Raw genomic sequence first — 19,668 nt, 5'->3', positions numbered from 1 at the left:
GCCTTCAGGCAGAAATGGCAGACTCGACCTTTAATAAGTAAAAAGTGTTTCTCCACTAGTGAATTTTCAGGGGCTCTAGGAGCCAGCAAGGGCAATTCAGGCTAAAGTAGCTTCCTCCTAAGGGCGGTGGGGCTCATGGAAGGTTTTTTAACCATGTCTTTCTGGACACAGAAACAAATTGTTATGTGTAAGGTTGTCTTTGTGACACCGAATCGTGTGCAGTGCACCACGTGTGAAGTTTAATTGCACGAGTTAATTTTATAAAAATCCTAAATGAGTGACTAAGTGATGGCAGGTCAGAGGCCTAGAGCACGTGGCGAGTGCTTCTCAGATTCCCAGAGGCCAGGGGCACCTGGGGGGCTCAGTCCGTTAGGCGTCAGACTCTCGGTTTGGCTCAGGTCATGATCTCTTGGTTTTGTGGGTTTGAGCCCCACATTGGGCTCTGTGCTGACAATGTGGAGCCTGCTTGGGGATTCTCTCTCTCTCTCTCTCTCTCTCTCTACTCCTCCCTTGCTCACACTGTCTCCGTCTCTCTCAAAAATAGATAAATAAAACTTTTTAAAAAGTATATAAAAAAAAGAATTCCAGAACCCTGAAGCCCCAAACAGGCTTCTCTCTGTTCCCGCCTGCATCAGGCTCATGCTGGGGCTGCTGCGTTTCACCTCCTCCGGTCCTAGATGTCCTTCCCTGCCGTGCTCTCCTAGAAATGACACGAATGCTGTTTAAAATAAACTGGAATTTAGCATTTTTTATTTAGCAAGTCTGGCCTTCTTTTCCAGACTGTCCTGGATTCGCAGGGGGTTACGGCTTAACTTAGAGTGAAGATTTTCAAAGCAAAGAAATGTGGCTCTAGCGCCGAAAGGAAGCCCCTGGTCTGAGCACAGACCCCTCTTGCATGAATATAAGGATCTGGGTTATTTGTTGAAGTGTTCTGACTTGGTTTTCCACGTTTTGTTTGTAGCGTCCTTGAAAGGACTGTGTTTGGATCCTGGCTTTGTTTTGTAACCTCTGCTTTGTGGTGTTTGACTTTTATCAGTGTTTGTGCTTGGAGTGTGTTTATTTTGACAGGACCCCATGGGACCTGGGGTATAGACTGACAGTGTGTTCACAGTTCATACCGTAAGCATTGCCACATTGTCTATGCATATTGCATTCTTCAGCCTTTCCAGTCCAAAGGCCGAGCTGGTTGGACCTGGTTTGAAGAAGCGTGTGTGTGTGTGTGTGTGTGTGTGTGTGTGTGTGTGTGTGTAAAATTTTAACATTCTTATTTGGTCAAGGAAGCAAGAGTTCCTAAATTTAATACCTACTGGTTAATCTGTAGTGGTCTGTTGTGTTACATGATTGAAATATTTGCGTGTGGTGGGTCTAGAGATCTTTTGGGGTGGGTATGGGTAGGTGCGAGTCTGTGTGTGACTATTTACCTCATGATCCTCGAGACTTATGGAGTATGTGAGGATTTGTGGGTTACCAGATGGTCTTGCTTTCCAGGTAGCTGGCTGCTATTTAAAATTTGGCTTATGCTGCTCAGCAACTGGGTCCCTTCAACACTAACCCTAACCCTTACCCCAACCCTAACATTAAAACTAACTCTTACCCCATCCCTACCCCTAACCCTAACATTAAACCTCACCTCAACCCAAACGCTAACCCTTACACAACCCTGACCCTTACCCCAACACTGACCCTAATGTTAACCATGACCCTGACCCTAATCCTAACCCTAAACCCTAATTCTTATCACAACCCTGACCCTGACCCCAAACCCAACCATAACCCTGGCCCTGACCCTTACCCCAACCCTGACCCCAACCCTTACCCCAAACCTGACCCTGACCCTAACCCCAACCCTAATCCTAACCCTTACCCCGACCCTGACCCTAACCCTGACCCTGACCCTAACCACTAACCATCACCGTAACCCTGATCCTGACCCTAGCCACTAACCCTGACCCTACCCTAACCACTAACCCCACAGGGGCCAGCATGCCTGTCTCCAGTGGGTCTGTTCTCAGGGCTCCTGCAGACCTTCCCCAAAGACAGATTCAGACCCTCTTTTCATTTAAAAGAATGCTGCGAATCACTTCTGAAAGAGCCAAAAGATGCCCTTGATTATATTATTATTTTTAGAGTAGTAAAGTTACAAAGCTTAAGATCGTGTTTACGGTTCTGGATTCCTTTTATGAAATATATTTGTAAATTATTCAAGGAATATATGAATGTATATTTAGTGTGAAAACACAAGCAATATAGAAGTATATAGAGTAAAAAGTTTCTCTATACAAGTTACTTTGCTGGGTAGGAGGGTATGCATATTAATATTTTATTTATTTATTTATTTATTTATTTATTTATTTATTTAATTTATTTTTTACTTAGGCTCCACACCCATTGTGGAGCCCAACACAGTGCTTGAACTCATGACCTTGAGATCAAGACCTGAGCTGAGACCAAGAGGCAGTGCTTAACCAACTGAGCCACCTAGGTGCCCCATTAAACTTTTGAGAGCTATTAGCAAATAGATCAAACTTGCCTTCTAAAATTTTGTACTGTCACTGCTGCCAGCAGCCCATGAGGGTTTCCCTACACTGTTCCCAACACTACATATGTCTTTATAAATGTTTGTTACACCCACTTTGATGGGTGGGTATCTTTTTAATTAAGTTTTTAATTTTAATTCCAGTATAATTAACATAGTGTTGTTAGTTTCAGGCTTATAATATTGAAATTGAATAACTGTGTACACTACTCAGTGCTCATCACGACAGGTGCATCCTTTGTCCGCATCACCTGTCTCCCCATCCCCACCCACCTGCTCTCTGGTGACCAGCAGTGTGTTCTCTGGAGTTAAGAATCCGTTTCTTGGTTTGTCTCTTTTCTTTGTTTTGTTTCTTAAATTCCACATGTGAGTGAGATCATAAGGTAACTGTCTTTCTCTGATGACTTATTTAGCATCATACTCTCTAGCTCGTTGACAGCTGGACATCTCAATTTGCACTTCTGTGATTGCAATGGAGTTGAGTATATTTTATTGTTTGACTCTTTGCAGAGACAGGAAATAAAAGTCATTTTGTACTTTGAGATGTGTGAAGTGTCTCTCCGATTTCTGACTTTATGGGAGGGGCAAGGACTCCTCAGCTTCAGATGGGTCCTCTGACTCTCCAGGTTGGGGTCCAGGCGGGTTCTGTCACACTCCTTATGACTGTGACTGTGACCTATCTTAGCTTAGAAAAAGTGTTACTTTTTAGACTGTCAAGATGCCTGTAAAAGTACCTTCAGGTGGTTGTCTGTAACCTGCACCCTGTCTGGCACATCCACACCTCTTGTTTGTCAATAGTCAGGAAACCCTGAAAATCATTTACACATTCTTTTGCCCCAGAACTGCAGCACTGACTAGTCAGGCTTCGTGAACGCGAGGGGCCAGTGTTGACGCAGGTCGGCTGAGGCCCAGAGCGCCGCTCCAAGGCCCGTGCGGGTTCCAAAGTGGCTAGGGGCTGTTTGACTCTGACCAGGCTACTAGACGTCTAGCTGACTCTGCTGCCTTTTTCCGGACCTCTCCCACCACGGATCCCTCTAAAGCCGCCCCCTCCTGTACCCTCCCGCGCCCGCACACAGCGGTCTGCTTCAGTTGGCTCTCAGACCCGGCTAGCCTGGCGGCGCGCACCTGCGGCCGCGCGCACCTGCCGGAGCCGGAATGGGGTGGGTGCGGGGGCAGGCAGGTCACTTGAGCCGCCGGGTGGGCCTGCGCGCGTGCCGAATCCTGGGCGCGGCCGCGCCCCGGGGCACCTGTGACCCCGGGGCTCCTAAGTCGACAGCAGTCGCCCGGGGGCCGAGTCCTCCCGCAGGGGTCACTGCCGCGCGCGCGCCGCCTTTCCTTTTGGGGGCGGAAGCCCGGCGGGCAGAGGGCAGTGGGCATGCGCACTGCGCCCGCCCCGCGTCCGGCGGCCGTTGCCTTGGTGACCGCGGGCCGGCCGCCGGGGCCCCGCCCCCGCGCCGCCGCCCGGCGGACCTGGCCGCGCCCCACGGCCGGGGTGAGGGGTCTGACTGGGTTGGGGTTCCGGGGACTAGGGGGTGGGCTCGGGGTGAAGGGGAGGCCCGGCGTGGGGGGGTCCTAGGGTAAGGGGGTCAACTCGGGGTGAGGGGTCGGCCCGGGGTGGGAGACGGGGTAGGGGTGAGGAGTGCGGGCTGTGAGGGGGGCCGAGATCAGGGGTGCGGGGAGGGGTGAGGAGGCCAGCCTGGGGTGGGGGACGGTCTGGCCAGGGGTGAGGGGGCCGGGGTGAAGGGGTCCCGGGTTGAGGGAGGACCCGGGTTGAGAAGGGACCGTGAGGGCTGGGGGGAGCCGGGATGAAACAGGGTGGTGAGGGGTCCCCGAAGTAAGAATGTCAACCCGGGGTGGGGGTGGGGGGTCGGACGAGGGTGGGAGTTAAGCGGGAGCGGCCCCAGATGAGTGGGGGCCAGGGGGAATGACCCCGGGATGAAGCTGGTCGTTTTGGGGGCGCCGGAGGTGAAGACCTCCGGGGGACGTAGGCTGCGAGGGGCGGGGTCTTGCGGAGGGGGCGGGGAGGGGGCGGGACCCTCGCTGGACTGAGGGGGAGCTAGGTCCTGGGGGTCTGAGCCCGGCCCCCGGGGGCGGGGCCCTCGGCCGGGGTGGGGGCGGTGACCTCCGGTTGGGGGGCTTTAAGGAGGGGTTGGAGGCCGGCGGGGGTAGGCGGGTAGCGGCCTGGTCAGGGGTGGGGGCGCCTGGTTGGGTGCGGGGAGCCCGGTGCCCAGTGGACCTGGGCCTGGCCCGGGGTGGGGGCGGGGGCTCAGGCGGCCCGGGGAGGGACGGGTCCCCGCGGGGTGGGCCGGGCCCCGCCGCCCGGCCCCGCCCTGCCCCACTCGCCGCGTCCCGGTCGTGCAGGAGCCGCAGCCCGAACGTCCGCGCGCTGCGGGCCGGCCGACGAGGGGCGCGCGTCGACGCACGCACCGCGGAGCCGCCTCGGAGCATGTGGAAGCTGAGCCGGAGCCGGGTGCTGCTGGACGAGCCCCCCGAAGACGAGGACGGCCTGCAAGGGGGGCCGCCGCCCGCCGCCGCCTCCGCGGCCTCCGCGCAGGTAGGGGAGGAGGCGGGGCGGGGGGGGGCCGGCGGCGGTGCGCGCGGGAGGCCGGAGCCGTGCGGAGCGAGAGCCGTGCGGCCCGTTCGGATCTGGGGCTCGTCCGGGGGCCCCGGTGCTGTGGTGCTCGCCGCCCGCCCACCCCCACCCCAGGGCAACACCCGGGCGGGAGGGCGCGGGGCGCGCACACCCCGGAGCACCCCGGTCCCGGCGCGCTGGCCTTCCTGCAGAGTGGAGGCTGCAGTCGCCGCGCTGGGCGGTGGGGGGCGGTGGGGGCCTGCCCCGGGGTCGCGGCGAAGTGGGTATTTCCTTCTCTTCAACCTTTGCCTGCCTGGAGGAAGAGGGCAGGTGTCCTTCATGCAGAAGATCGAAAGCCGCTGGCCTTACGAGTTCGGAGATATGCTTGGAATGTTTAGAATTTTTTAATTAAAAGGATCCCAGGTGGGGCCTGTGTGTGTGACACATATGTTCCCCTCCCCCCCCTTTCCAGTGCATAGTTCTCTTCCTTGTCTCATGAAATTTAGGTCAGAAATTCAGCTTTTTTTTTTTTGTTTTAATGACGTAGTCCTAAAATTTGTTGTTGTTGTTGTTGTTAAATGTTTGGAAACTCCTGCTGCTGTTAAAGCTGTTGTGGAAGTTCACGACGATCTGTATCTGTCTTCTGAGGACCTGGGAACGTTCTCGGGACTGTGTCTTCCTGGCCTGCGACCTGAAGGGGCTCGTGCCGGCGGCTGCTGGTGTCGGGTGCCCGCCCCCGCCCGGAGAGGGTCTCATGCAGCACCTGGCTCGCTTCCTAGTTAGCTGCTCTCGCATCATTTACTTTCTGGTCATGGAGCGCCCGCCCTCCGTCTGACTTTTTTCATTTCAAACTTTTACGGTTGCTCTAAGCAGCAACCCTCCTGAACATAACGATGAGAATTTACATGTTGCTTTAAGTGGCAGCAGAATTAGTTTATACTGGAAATAATTATTGCTGTATCGTTCTTTCTGGAGGAACTCAAAAACTTTAAGCTGACCTTGCTATGTTCTCTGCTCCCATTTCTCTTAATGAATCGTAAAACCCCTTTTCTTTCTTCTTGCAGAATTGTCACCTTAGCTAACAGTGTATTTTTTTTTTCTATTTCAGTAAACTTTATTCTTTAGGTACCCAGCAAAATTGAGTGGAAAAGACAGAGCTGGCATATACTCCCTGTCTCCACACACGCTCAGCCCTCCCCCACTCTCCGGTCCCTTTTGTTACAGTCAGTATCCAGCGCTGACGCCTGCGTGATCTGGTGATCTCGGAGTCCATGCTGTGCATTGGAGTTCACTCTGGCTGGGGTGCGTCCGATGGGTTTTGACGAATGTAACATGAAATACATCCGCCATTAGAGTACCGTGCACACTACCCTGAAAACCTCCCTGGTCTACTTATTCATCCCTCCCTTACAACCGCTGATCTTTTCTGTTGTGTCCGTGGCTTTGTCTTTTCCAGAATGTCATACAGTTAGAATCCTCCAGGGCGGAGCCTTTTCACACTGGCTTCTCTTATGTAGCCAAATGTGTTCAAGGCTCGTCCATGTCTGTTCGTGGCTTGGGAGCACATTTCTTTTTAGCCCTAGGTGATTTTCGTTGTGTGCTTGTATCGTTTATCTCTACCTACTGAAGGGTGCGCTGGTCACTTCCAACTTTGGGCGGTTATGAATAAAGATGCTTTGCTATAAATGCCTTGGTGCATGTTTTTGTGTGGATATAAAGTTTTACTTGGTTAAATACTGAAGAGTGGGATTGCTGTGTCGTAGGGTAAGACGTCCAGTTTTGTAAGAAACCACCAAACTGTCCTCCAGAGTGGCTGTGACACCCTGCATCACCTACAGCGGGAGAGGGACGGCTTCCGTCGCTCCGCGTCCTCGTTCGCCAGCACTTGGTGTGCTCAGTGCTCTGGGTTTGGGCTGTCTTCACAGGTGTGGGTGGCGTCTCCTTGTCTGAATTTGCGTTTCCCTGATGACACGGGGTGTGGTGCGTCTTGTCACGTGCCTTTGTCCACCGTACATCTTTGGTGAGGGGTCCGGTCTTCTGCCCCATTTCTTCACTGGGTTACTTGTTTCTTCCCGTTGGTGTTGAAGAGTTCTTTGTGTATTTTGGATAATGGTCCTTTATCAGAGATGTCTTTCTCCAGTATTTTCTCCTAGTCTGTGGTTTGTCGTCCTCTCTGGCCGATGTCTTTCACAGAGCAGAAATGTTTTATTTTATTTCATTGTGTTTAGAAGTTTTTGGTTTTAACGTAGTCCAGGTTGTCAGTTATTTTTCTCATGGATTGTGTCTTTCATGTAGCATCTCAGAAGTCACGGCCACACCCAGAGTCACCTGGGTCTTGTCCCGTGTCCTCTTCTAGGGGTGAGAGGTGACTGGACTGTTGCGTTACTTTATCAAGTGTATGTGTGGTTTGATGTGTGGAAACTCTGCTCTAGAAAACAGAGCCGTGTTTACTCGTGATGGGTTAGTCCCACTCCACAGTTAGTTCCTGCAGGAGGGTTTGTCCCAAAGCCAGCTCTTCTTAGAATGAAATGTGAAAATTGAAGGCCAGTCTACTGTAGAACTTCTGCCTCCAAACATGGGAATTCCCAGGCAGGAGGGACTGGGGGATCGTGGCGGGGGGGAGGGGGGGGGCCCGTTGGTGGCCTGGGGTCGGTGGCGCGGGCCGGGGATTGTGGACGGGGCGTCTCCCGAGCAGGAAGCTGGTGCAAGCTCTTCCCGGCTGCTGGGTGGCAGAGTGCCGGCTAGGAGTGCTGGCCTCACTCTAGAAGGTGTTAGCATTCCTCTCTGGAAAATCAGGTCATGCGGCTATAATCCGCGTTTTGTGTAAAAAGAAAACAATAGCTTAATGTTAAGTTTTAATAAGTTTGAGATTTGAGGCCTTCAAAATCAGTCCTTGGAGTCGAGTAAAGCCTGTTAGTTTTTACACCGTAGAAAAAAACTTTGAGCAGCTCTTTGCGCCTTGGCCTTTGTTGTCCTGAACACAGGCTGTTTTGCATCAGAATACAGTTAAGGTTTATAAAGCGAGTTCTTCAGTGCAGTCACTTAATAAGGAGAGACGAGTTTCTTTTTTTAATAATGTATTTTTTTTAACTTACATCCAAGTTAGCATATTGTGCAATAATGATTTCAGGAGTAGAATCCAGTGAGTGTCCCCTGCATATAGCACCCAGTGCTCATCCCGGCAAGAAGGAGAGACAAGCTTTGATGAGTCTAATGTTTATTTTTAAAAGCCTGCTATGCATATAGGGAGAGATTTCTGCACATTCCACGTTGGCTCTTCTTCCCACCTTCCCACAGGAAGTATCGTCACTTTTTTTTGTATGGCTATCCACGAGAAATATTTATGCACACACACAAACACATTTCCTACTGTAAACATCTTTCTGCATCTTCAATTGTTCCCTCAGTAATGTGTGTCTCAGGGAGCACTTCCTGTTTAGGTGCAGTGGCTGAAAACAATCTCATTTTTAAGGCTGCATTTTTTTCTTAGAGAGTGCATCAGCGGGGCAGAGGGGAAGAGAGAGAGAGAGAGAGAGAGGGAGGGAGGGAGGGAGGGAGGGAGGGAGAATCAATCCTAAGCAGGCTCCATGCCCAGAGTCGGGGCTTGACATGGGGCTCGATCTCAGGACCCTGGGATCATGACCTGAGCTGAAATCGAGAGTCGGACGCTTGACTGACCAAGCCACCCAGGCGCTCCTTATTGGACCTCTCCTGACGGACATGGAGGCTGAGCCTTTTCCGAAATCCCTGCCTGTCAGTTTTATGCAGTAGCAGAGGAGGGGCTCGGAGCGATACTACACTGTGGGAGTTTAGACCATTCTTGGGTTGCTTTGAGCTGGGCTGCAAAGCGATTTAGCTAGCTTTAAGTTAATGCCTTTATTTTATTTTAAAGGTTTTACTTTTAAAAAGTGTTTATTTTGGAGAGCAAGAGAGCAAGCGACCAAGCAGGGGAGGGGCAGAGAGAGAGGGGGACGGAGGATCTGAAGCAGGCTCCAGGCTCTGTGCTGACAGCAGAGATCCCGATGTAGGACTCAAACTCACGAACTGTGAGATCATGACCTGGGCCGAAGTCAGATGCTTAACCACCTAGACCGCCCAGTCGCCCCTGGCTATGTTGACTCTTAAGAAAGCAGTCCTCTGTAGATGACCTTTAGGAGGTGATTTCTAGTCCCTTTCTGTTACAACACGCAGCATGAGTCATTTCACGTGTCTGAGGTTACATTTCTAAAAGTGGGGCTACTGAGTCCGGGGGCATATACTTCTGTGATTTGATGGCTGTCTCTAAACTGCTCTCCCAAAGAGGCCGCACGGATGCATGTCGGCCGTGCGTGACCCAGCCTGTCACGAGAGGCGTGTCAGTACGGTATAGTGCAGTGTTTGCAAAGTTTTAGACCTGATGGGTGAAAAGTGGTATCTTTTTTTTTAAGTTTATTTATTTTGAAAGAGAGAAAGCGAGAGAGCGAGAGCGTGAGCAGGGGAGGAACAGAGAGTGGGGGAGAAAGGGAGAATCGCAAGCAGGCCGTGCACTGTCAGCGTGGACTCATGAACTGTGAGGTCGTGACGTGAACCGAGGATCCGACACTTAACTGACTGAGCCACCCGGGAGCCTAGAAAAGTGGTGTCTTAATTGGGTTTTAATATTTTTCTCATGGATAATATTAAAAAGCTTTTCATATGTTTACAAGCCTGAATAAGAGAGAACTTACTTAGCTTGTGAGAACTTCCTCACCAGTCCTGCCACCACATCATCAGATATGTTAAGCTATAGTCAGAGTAATTGCATTTCCGTGGAAATGTAGCCTGTTATTTCAGATTTGGACCCTGGTTTCTGACGTACTTTGCTTGAGTCTTCCTCTGCCGTTTGTTCGCCAGGTGACCTTGTACGAGCTACCTGACCTAGCCAAGCTCCAGTTTTGTTTTTCAACTGAAAAATTGGGACAAGGGTGCAGTAACACCAGCATTTGTCATCTGTCGTGTTAAGGCCTTGACAGGGGTAGTGCGAACGTTTGCCAGATGGAGAGGCCAGTCACAGCAGGAAGGTGATCTGGAAAGGCCATATAGCTGGTGGGTGGTGACAGAGATTCTCCATGCGGGGACTCCTGGCTGGCCGAGTCGGTTAAGCATCCTACTCCTGATTTCAGCTCAGGTCATGATCTCACAGTTCATGGGTTCTGGGATCGAGCCTCATGTCGGGCTCTGTGCTGACAGTGCAGAGCCTGCTTGAGATTCTCTCTCTCCCTCTCTCCCTGCCCCTGCCCTGCTTTCTCTCTCTCTGAAAATAAATAAATATTAAGAAAAAAAAAAAGACTCTTCTTGACTAAGCCTCAGTCAGGCTCATCTGAGCCCTGTCTCCAGGTCTGAGAACATTTGTTAGCACTCAGATGGGCTTGTGCACGTCAATTCAGCTGGTGGGGCGCAGCTTGACAGGGTGGGAAGGTGTGATTCTACATGCCAGGACAGCTGGCTTTGTGCTCACGATGGAGGCTTGTTGCATTTTACTTATTGTCTCCTAGAGCCCTCTAGAATCTAGACAGCACCTCCTCAGAGAAAGGACTTCATGTCTGCTGCTGTGTCCCTAATGCCAACAAGAGTGCCGGGCACCTAGCTGGTGTCGTCAGTCAGTACTTGTGAAATGAACGGTGTGGGCACAGGGTTTTCAAGGGACACCGCCACTGACAAATGCTGCTCAGAGAATGAAGTCGGGAGGGAATCCGAGAATAGGATGTGTGCTCACTGGACGTGGAAGGAGAAATAGGAGTCGCCCAGCCTCAGAAAATCTGATTCATTTTTATTTTTTAAATTTTTTTTAATGTTTATTTATCTTAGAGAGAGACAGAGCAAGAGCAGGGGAGGGGCAGAGACAGAGGGAGACACAGAATCCAAAAGACAGGCTCCGAGTTGTCAGCACAGAGCCTGATGTGGGGCTCGAACCCACGAACCATGAGATCATGACCTGAGCTCAAGTCGGCTGCTTAACAGACTGAGCCACCCAGGCGCCCCTGATTCATTTTTAGATACAGATTCATTTTGGGGGAAGCAGGTACTTCTTCGTAGGGTTGACATATTGGACACTCATATGAGCTAACTTTTGTCAAGTACAAGTAACTGAGAATTATGTGTGGGAAGGGGAAGAAAAGGCAGAGTTAGAAAAGAAGGAAGAGAAGAAAGATTGTAGGTAAAGCAGTCCCTCTCCCTGGATTCATTTGGTTAGCTCATTTTTTTAAATTTTTTTGAAGTTTATTTATTTTTGAGGTAGAGAGTGTGCACACAAGAGTGGGGGAAGGGCAGAGAAAGAGGGAGAGAGAGAATCCCAAGAGGTCTCTGCTCTGTGAGTGCAGAGCTCCATGTGGGACTCGAACCCAGAACCCACGAACTGTGAGATCATGACCTGAGCGGAAATCCAGAGGTGGGCGCTCAACTTACTGAAACACCCAGGTGCCCCTGAGTTAACCCATCTTAAAAAAAGAGTTGAGGATTCTTTCACTTTGGTGCTGCCTTAACAGAAATATAATGCAAAACTTTTCTAGTAACCATGTTAAAAAAGTTTTAAAAAAAGGTGAAATCAATTTCGGTGTAATTTTCAAAATTTGGTGTGTCTAAAATATTGATTGTATCAATATGTAAACAATATAAAAATTTGTGAATGAGATTTTTCTTTCCCATACTAAGTCTTTGAAATCTGATACGCATTTTATACTTACCAGCATGTTCAATTTGGATGCTAACTTTTCATCAGAAATACTTGATAAATATTTAGATACTATAAAATTCTAAGTTGAAAAAGTAAACCATTTATCCAGGTTGTTCCAAACACACTGAAAAGTTTTCCAATAGCTGAGTTGAGTATCTGTTTTTAAGCTGACATTTAGGGGCATCTGGGTCACTCAATTGATAAAACATCCTACTCTTGATTTCAGTTCAGTTTATGGGATCGAGCCCCACACAATGCAGAGCCTGCTTGGGATTCTCTCTCTCTCTCTCTCTCTCTCTCTCTCTCTCTCTCTCTCTCTCTCCCCCCCCCTCATTCCCCCTCTCACTCTGCCCCTCCCCTGTGTTCATGCTTTCTCTCTCTCTCAAAATAAACAAACATGACAAAAAACAGACCTTTGGATACTTACAAATGCAGTTCCTCAGCTGTGCTAGCCTGTGTCCGTCCTCCGCACCCTCACTGTGTTTAGCTGGGGTTTTGAAGGCACAGTGCAGCTCCAGAGCTCTCCCAGATTCAGGTGGGCTCATCCGAGAGGGTCTGTGGGTTCTTGTGCGTGCCTGGCCTGCCCGGCACGGGATGAGGCCCACGGCCCTGTCCTTCGGCACAGTGAGCGAGGTGAGGACAGAGCCGTGCATGCTCGATGTCTGTCTCTCCCCGGCCCCAGCACACTGCTGCATAATGTTCACCCGGAGATGCTAAGGTTAAGAATTTAGATGAAAATTGTTACTCCAGGAGTTTAATATCCTGATTGATAAGTTTACTTTCACTGGTTTTTACTAGAGCCTAAGGCAGCATGACTCGGAATATCCTGGAAAAATCGCCACTCCTTGTCACGTTTGCGTCGGACGGTGCGGGTTTCCGTGACAGACCGGAAGTCACTGAACAGAGTCCCGCTTACGTCTCCTGCTCTGAGGGCATCTCGCCTCACTGAGCCCTTCCTTGGTAGGTGACCCCACAAGGCCAGTGGTGAGGTATTTATCCTGCCTTTATTGGGTCATCTGGTGGGAAGCATGGCCTTCTTTGCCTTATGTGTGGGGTTGGGGTTTGGGGCTTGGGTGTACGAATAGGGGCTCATCAGCCCCGGTTATAGGATTAAAAGCCAAAGACCAAATGAAACTCAGGAGGGCCTTCACCTGTTATTTGAAAACCAATCAAGATCCAGACCAGGGACAGCGACGAGCGTTTCGTAGACTGTTGTTTCCCTGTCTGGTCATGCATCCCACACCGAGGGAGTTCTTCTTGGTCTGAGAGCTGTGGATGGTCAGATAACAGAGTTTCTTCTCCCAGAAGTCTAGTCTGAGGAAAGACTGGCTCTTCTCACTTCTGTGTATCTCGGAAATGGACGAGGGACCCCAGCAGGCAGGGTAGGAGGGGAGCAGGCAGCACCTGTCCCGTGGGGCCCTGATGTGGGCTTTTCACCTTGCGCGACGGTAACAGGTGTCTGTTAAGGGAAGAAAACTAACGGAGCAGACGGGAGTGCGTCATTCTGTGCAGAATTCTTTTTTTTTTTTTTTTTAATTTTTTTTTTTCAACATTTATTTATTTTTGGGACAGAGAGAGACAGAGCATGAACGGGGGAGGGGCAGAGAGAGAGGGAGACACAGAATCGGAAACAGGCTCCAGGCTCCGAGCTCTCAGCACAGAGCCTGACGCGGGGCTCAAACTCACGGACCGTGAGATCGTGACCTGGCTGAAGTCGGACGCCCAACCGACTGCGCCACCCAGGCGCCCCTCTGTGCAGAATTCTTATCGTCCGAACTGAGTGGCTGATATGAATCGGTTCTACTGTTTGAAAGATACTTTGAATCCTCTTGTGAGTGCTTGCTGTGATGTGTAGTAAGTGGGGTTCCTTCCTCAGTAGGGGTGGTTTCTAAAGTAACTGACCCTGTCTCGGTTCCCACCGTGTGCCGGACACTGCGGTGAGCACTTAACATGTGTCACTGCAGATCCTCACAGTGGCCCTGAGAAGTGGGCACACGCAGCCCTTGTTATTTGCAGACTCCCCTCCTCACCGAACTGTATTCGGGACCCCAGCGCCAGTCCTGGCTGTCACGGTCGTGTCCTGCGCACACGCAGAGGCTGACCGGGCGCTGCTCTGCCTTCTTGGTCCAGCTCTCGCACTGCTAACAGGTGTCCTTTCTGCAGTCTTTTTGGTGCCTCGTTTTAGTGGGTTTTTTTATTGGTGAGTTTGCTTGGCCCTAAAGTGCCGTCTGATGTTACTGAGGGCAAGAGGGCCGTGATGTGCCTTACAGAGAAAACACATGTGAAGTAAGCTTTTGCCCAGGCGTGGGTTACCGTGTGTGGGCTGTTAGCTCAGTGGTAATGAGTCAAGATATGTTAAATAAGAGGTCTTTATACAGAAACACATAAAACAAGGTTATGTAGTGATTGATCGATGGCGATGTGGCCAGAGGCTCACAGAAACCTGGCCCTGTCTTTCCCCCAAGAACAGGGATTTAGTAGCTGCTAACTCAGTGTTCAGGACCACTTTTACCGCAGCCCTACCTCAAATGATGACAATCCACAACACTTTACGTTTGAGGAAACTCGTGTGGAGTTATGTAGTCACTAACAGGAATTTGAGTGCTGATTCCTCTGTGTGTGTGTGTGTGTATACAGATATTTGTGTCCATGTATATGTATACGCATATGCATATATATACATGTATATATATATTTTTTGAGTAGGTTCCATGCTCAACATGGGGCTTGAACTCATGACCCTGAGATTCAGAGTTGCTTGCTGTACAGACTGAGCCTGCCAGGCACCCCAAGTTTATATTTTTTTGCTACACTGTTTCTCTTACCTTATTAGGATATCATAAACTCGTGATATCATTTTTCGTTTTGCAAATATTGATATATTTTTTCCCTTCCCCTCTCCCAAATATTGGTATTTTATATAAAGAAAAATTTTAGGACTTCAGAGATCAGTGCCTAGGAACGGATGAAATTGTGTTCTGGCTCAAATTCCAACGTGGCAAACCTCATAGTACAGTTTTGCTTTTTGCTGTCCTGATGTTTTGTAATAACGAGTGTACTGATAGAAGTGTTGTGTGGGGGTAAGCAGCCCTCTCTGGTGGAACGTGCTGGAACAGGGTGGGAAGAGAACTGTCGTAGACACCCACACTCTTCTGCATCCGCCCCTCTCCTCGCTTCGTTACTCACTGCGTTGTTTGAGTGGGAGGGTAGGAGTTCCTCTGGCCTGAGGGAACTGACCGAGGCCCCCCAGTGCCCGTTAGTTGGCACGGGAGGTGTGTACGAGGGAGGGAGGGTGGGAGGGCTGCGAAGCCTCGTGCAGGAGTTTAGACAAACAGTCACGACACTTTACAAAGAATACATGTCTCTGCAGGAGGGAGTGCGGGCGGGCGGGGTGCGGATGAAACAGGAAGGATCCCAGCGCAGCTGTTCAGAAGCGAAATCAGAGCCCGAATTTCAGATTGAAGGGGAGTGAGCTGGTCAGTGAGCCTGTGCCTTGGGAGGTGAGGGTCAAGGGCTGAAGGGCAGCTGGAGGGAGCAGGACAGAGCTGTCACCTGTGGCTTTGGGGGCGGTAGGGGGCACGTCTGACCTGAGACTGGAGAGTCTGGCAGGTGACGCGACGAGGGGCAGAGGCCCAGTGCTCATCTTCGGCCCCACTCTGGGAAGTCCGCGGCAGCGGCTCCGTTCAGAAGTCCGAGTTCCGTCGGTCCGTAAGTTGGAGCCAGGGAAAAGGGAGGGGGTAGCGAGGTGTGTTGACAAAGTCCCTGTCCAAGAGTGGGCAGGCAGATCTGGGTCCCAGGTGTCTCTAGAATTTTGTGACCTGAAGCAAATAGTCATTCTGTGTCCCGAACCCTCCCTTACTGTAAAGGGCACATAGGAAATGGTTTAAGCTTGTCCGTGGGCAAGATGGTCCGGGTCACTTCTCAGCTTTGCCCTTGCGGCAGACGGACAGCCATTGAACATGTAAACGAATGAGTGTGGGCGTTCCAGTGAAACTTTATGTATAAAAACCTGGGTTGGTCTGCGGGCCATTGTTTGCTAACCTCTATTTATATTTTATTGATGTGCAGTCGATATAAAATATTACACTAGTGTCTTGTGTACCATACACTGATTCAACATTTCTGTGCCTTGGGAAGTGACCCCCACTGTGAATCGAGCTCCCAGCTGTCACCGTGCGGAGTTGTTACAGTGTTACTGGCTGTATCCCCTGTGCTGTCCTCTTAATTAATCTGTAACTGGAAGTCTGTACCTTTTATGCCTTCCCCTGTTTTGCTCATGCCCCCCCACTCCCCCCCCCGCCCCCCGCAACCACCAGATAGTTCTTTGTATCTAGGAGTCTATTTTTGTTTTGTTTGTTCTTTTTTTTTTTTTTTTTTTTTTAGATTCCACATAGAGGTAAAACCATATGACATTTGTTCTCTATCTGACTTATCTCACTCAGTGTAATATGCTATAGTTCATCCATGTTGTTGGAGCTGGTGAGATTCCATTCTTTTTTTTTTTAAATAGCTGAATAATATTCCTGCGTATGTGTGTGTACATGCACGGTGTCTCCTTTATGTGTTCATCAACCAGTGGACACTTGGGCTGCTTCTGTAGCTTGACTATTGTGAGTAATGATGCAGTGAGGATACAGGTGCACGTGTCTTACTGTATTTACACTTAAGTAAGCTTATTCGCTCTTAGTCATTATTAGGGATAGAACTCAGGAACAAGCACAGGGAAGAGGTGCGCGGGCAGGGTGTGTGTATGTTGCAGGGGCGGTGGGGGGCGGGGGTCCAGAGCTACCTTGCCCCCTGTGGACAGGCCGGCCTCCTAGCACAGGAATGTGGTCACCACCCTGGAGTCTCCCAGAGCCCTGTCATTTAGGAGATTTTATGGAAGTTCTGTTGCTGGGGCCTGATCAATTAAATCACTGGCCAGTTTCCAGGGCTCTCCTACCCAGAGGTCAGGGGAAGGGAAGGGGGGGCTGCAAGTGCTGCAGGGGTTGGCTTTTCTGGTGGCCAGCCCCGCACCGGGGCTCCCTGGCCCCCTCTCCGGTCCTGCATCGGCATACAAAACGCTATAAAATTCCCAGGAAGCTTTGTGCCAGGAAACTGGGACAGAGACCAAATATTTTTTAGTCTACCACACCCAATATTTGATGTGTTATAAATACGCATGGATTTCAAATTAGACATTTTATCAAGATAGGTAAATGATTTCTTTAAGAACTTTGAAAGTGATAAAATCTCTGTATTTCTTTTGTTTTTTCCTTCTTGCTTTTATGCTTAGAAAGGCATTTCCTTCCTTGAAATCAGGTTTCTTCCAGTTCCTTTATGGCTTCATTTAAAAGGAGTAAGTCTTTCACCTCTGCGGACTTCATTTTCCTGTCTGTTGTATAAATAAGGATTGAACTCCCCCCCCCCCCAAAATAGATTACCGGTTGTTTTAAATCCATTAAAAATTTGTTCTTTCACCCTCTTTTCATGCCACTTACTCTCTACTGAAACTGATGAGGTCTTTTGGGGGTGAAGTGGGGTCTGTGGGGTCCGGAGCCAACGGCCAAGAAAGAATTCTCAAAGATGTTTTTGGTGCAGAAAGTGATTTTATGGAAGCCCAGGGGCAGGACCTGTGGGCAGGAAGAGCCGCCCTGGGACCCTGAGGAGAGACTGGTTATATACCCTGGGGCTGGGAGAGGTGAGGTCCAGGGGAGGTTTCCAGTGAGACTTTTCCCAGATACTGGAGGCCTGGCCTTAGTCAGGCTAAGGTTTTTCCCTCCAGCAAAGCATTAGCATTAGGACAGGAGGGAGACCTGGAGGAACTCTGCTCTGCCTCCAGTGTCTGTCAGTGGGCTGCAGGTCATGAGGACATTTCCTTCTACCTGCCACTTCCTTCTGCCTTTGTTCCCACGTCACATTGAGTGAGAGTTCCTGTTTCTGCACATCTTTGTCAGCACTTGGTGCTGTGAGAGTGTTTTGCGTTTTGGCCGTTGTGACGGCTGTATAATGGTGTCTCGCTGTCATTTCAGTTCCTTGATGACGTATGATATTGATCTTTTCCTGCGTTCACTCGCCATCTGTATATCTTTAGTTAATGCTTAGTTTTTTTACTGAAATCAACGTACCACGTATACCCCCTGCTTTGGATGAGCATAGACGGCTTCCCTAAGACCGGATGCCAGCTACAGCCACGTTCCACATTACCGTGTTTGCTCACGGAAGTGGAGAACAGGGGCTCCTGCGTGGCTCAGTGGGTTAAGCATCTGCCTCGATTTCAGCTCAGGTCATGATCTCACGTTTCTTGGGATCAGGCCCCATGTCGGGCTCCGTGCTGAGCGTGGAGCCTGCTTGGAATTCATCCTCTCTCTCTCTGTCTCTGTCTCTGTCTCTGTGTCTCCGTCTGCCCCTCTCCCCTGCTCATGCTTTCTCTTTCAAATAAATAAACAAAAAAAAAGTGGAAAACAGACCTGTTTTTGTATGACAAATAGGAATTCACCCCTTCGGTTTTAGTCTGTTTATTTTCTTTGATGAGATGTTTGTGTAAGTCTTTTGGACCCATTTTTAAATTCGGTTTTCATTTTCTTACTGTTGAGTTGTAAGAATTCTTTATATATTTTGGACAATGGTCCAAATCAGGTTTGTCTTTTGCAAATATTTGGGGGTATGGGTTTTCCTCTCATCCTCTTGAATTTTTATCTTTGTTCTTGTCTTCCACTCCCCTGAGGGCTGTGCCCTAGTGCGGCACCGACAGGAGCTCACTGTGTCTGGGGGGCCTTGGGGGAAAGTAGCTCACTTGGATCCGAGCCTTCAGAGGCCCGGATGACTTGGGACCTACAGCAGATCCCGTCCTCCGCCCCATGAGGAGAGCACCCTGCCAGACAAGTGGAGTAATGCAAGAAGAGAGGCGACTTCTAGGCATTTGCCATTCCAGTGATGATTTTATAACCCTCATTTATTCAAGTCTTCTTTTGAATATAGTTTACGAAGGCAACACGTAACTTTTTTTTCTGAATATTGCTAATGTTTTTGTCCTTGTGAATGGTTTTTTTTCTATTGTCTTTAACTGTAATAAAGCAATTTTTTTTATATTTAGCCATTTCCTTAGGTCTAATGGCTCATTTGATGCTTTGCCATTTTCTTGTTCTCTAGCCTAAATAATAATAAATATAATTTCCTTTCCAGTAGTTTTAACTCGTTTCTGTTTTATGCCTTGTATTGATTAGAACTTACAGAACGTTACTGAGTAATTGTGCTGGAGAGCTGCTGTGTGTTCTTGCTGACTGTGGTGGGCTTTGCCGGCTTGTTTGTTTTGATGGGACTTTAAACATGCTAATATACACAACATTTTATACTGGTTGTATTCAGAGAGACTTCATAGTATTACAGACACAATTTTGTTGTTTGTTGTTTGTTGTTTTGCTGTCCCAGAGATCGATAAATGAGCATTTAAAAGTCCTAGCTCAGAAAGATACTGGAAGTCAGTGTGAAGAAGGGAAGGGACTGTGATTAGTCAGAGGCCTTGCTGCCTGTCCCAGGCAATGAGGACTCAGGAGGCCCTACTAACGTCCTGCTCCGTGAGGCCCTGAAACCTGACCGAATCCCCGGTATTTATGAGCTTCACTCAGAGTTAGTAGCTAAAGCATAATAAATTCTGAATTGTAAAACTCTTCCTTTTATAGCTTTTTCTTTTTGGGTAAATTCCATCAAAGTTCAGTTCCTTCATCTTACCAAACGAGAAACTTAATTTTAAGGTAGCTCTTCAGGGGCTTCTGGGTTGTGCACTCGGGAAGCGTCTGACTCTTGATCTCGACTCATGTCATGAGCTCACAGTCTGAGGGTTCAGGCCCCACGCTGAGCTCTGCATTGATGGTGTAGAGCCTGCTTGGG

General features: G+C 49.6%; 1 protein-coding gene and 1 long non-coding RNA gene across 3 annotated transcripts in view; both read left to right on the top strand.

Annotated features, from left to right (window-relative positions):
* Nucleotides 1–3,935: 3,935 nt before the first annotated feature.
* The window catches only part of TDRP (testis development related protein), a 40,401-nt gene continuing 24,668 nt past the window's right edge, over nt 3,936–19,668 (top strand). Inside the window, exons 1-2 of one of the 2 annotated variants that reach the window (XM_053900744.1) lie at nt 3,936–4,028; nt 4,898–5,090. In XM_053900744.1, the coding sequence (XP_053756719.1) occupies nt 4,983–5,090 (108 nt within the window). In that variant the 5' untranslated portion in view covers nt 3,936–4,028; nt 4,898–4,982. Of the gene's footprint in view, nt 4,029–4,743; nt 5,091–19,668 lie in introns of those variants that run through there. The other variant, XM_053900743.1, reaches the window with a different exon arrangement.
* Nucleotides 5,098–6,794, top strand: LOC109254242 (uncharacterized). Its single transcript, XR_002074711.2, has 2 exons — nt 5,098–5,531; nt 5,716–6,794. It is a non-coding gene; the product is annotated as an uncharacterized LOC109254242 (long non-coding RNA).

Source organism: Panthera pardus, unplaced genomic scaffold (genome assembly GCF_024362965.1).
Source record: "Panthera pardus isolate Hobbes unplaced genomic scaffold, ASM2436296v1 HiC_scaffold_13, whole genome shotgun sequence".
NCBI lineage: Eukaryota > Metazoa > Chordata > Mammalia > Carnivora > Felidae > Panthera > Panthera pardus.
The sequence above is the reverse complement of the archived record's forward strand: the minus strand, read 5'-3'. Positions and strand labels throughout refer to the sequence as shown.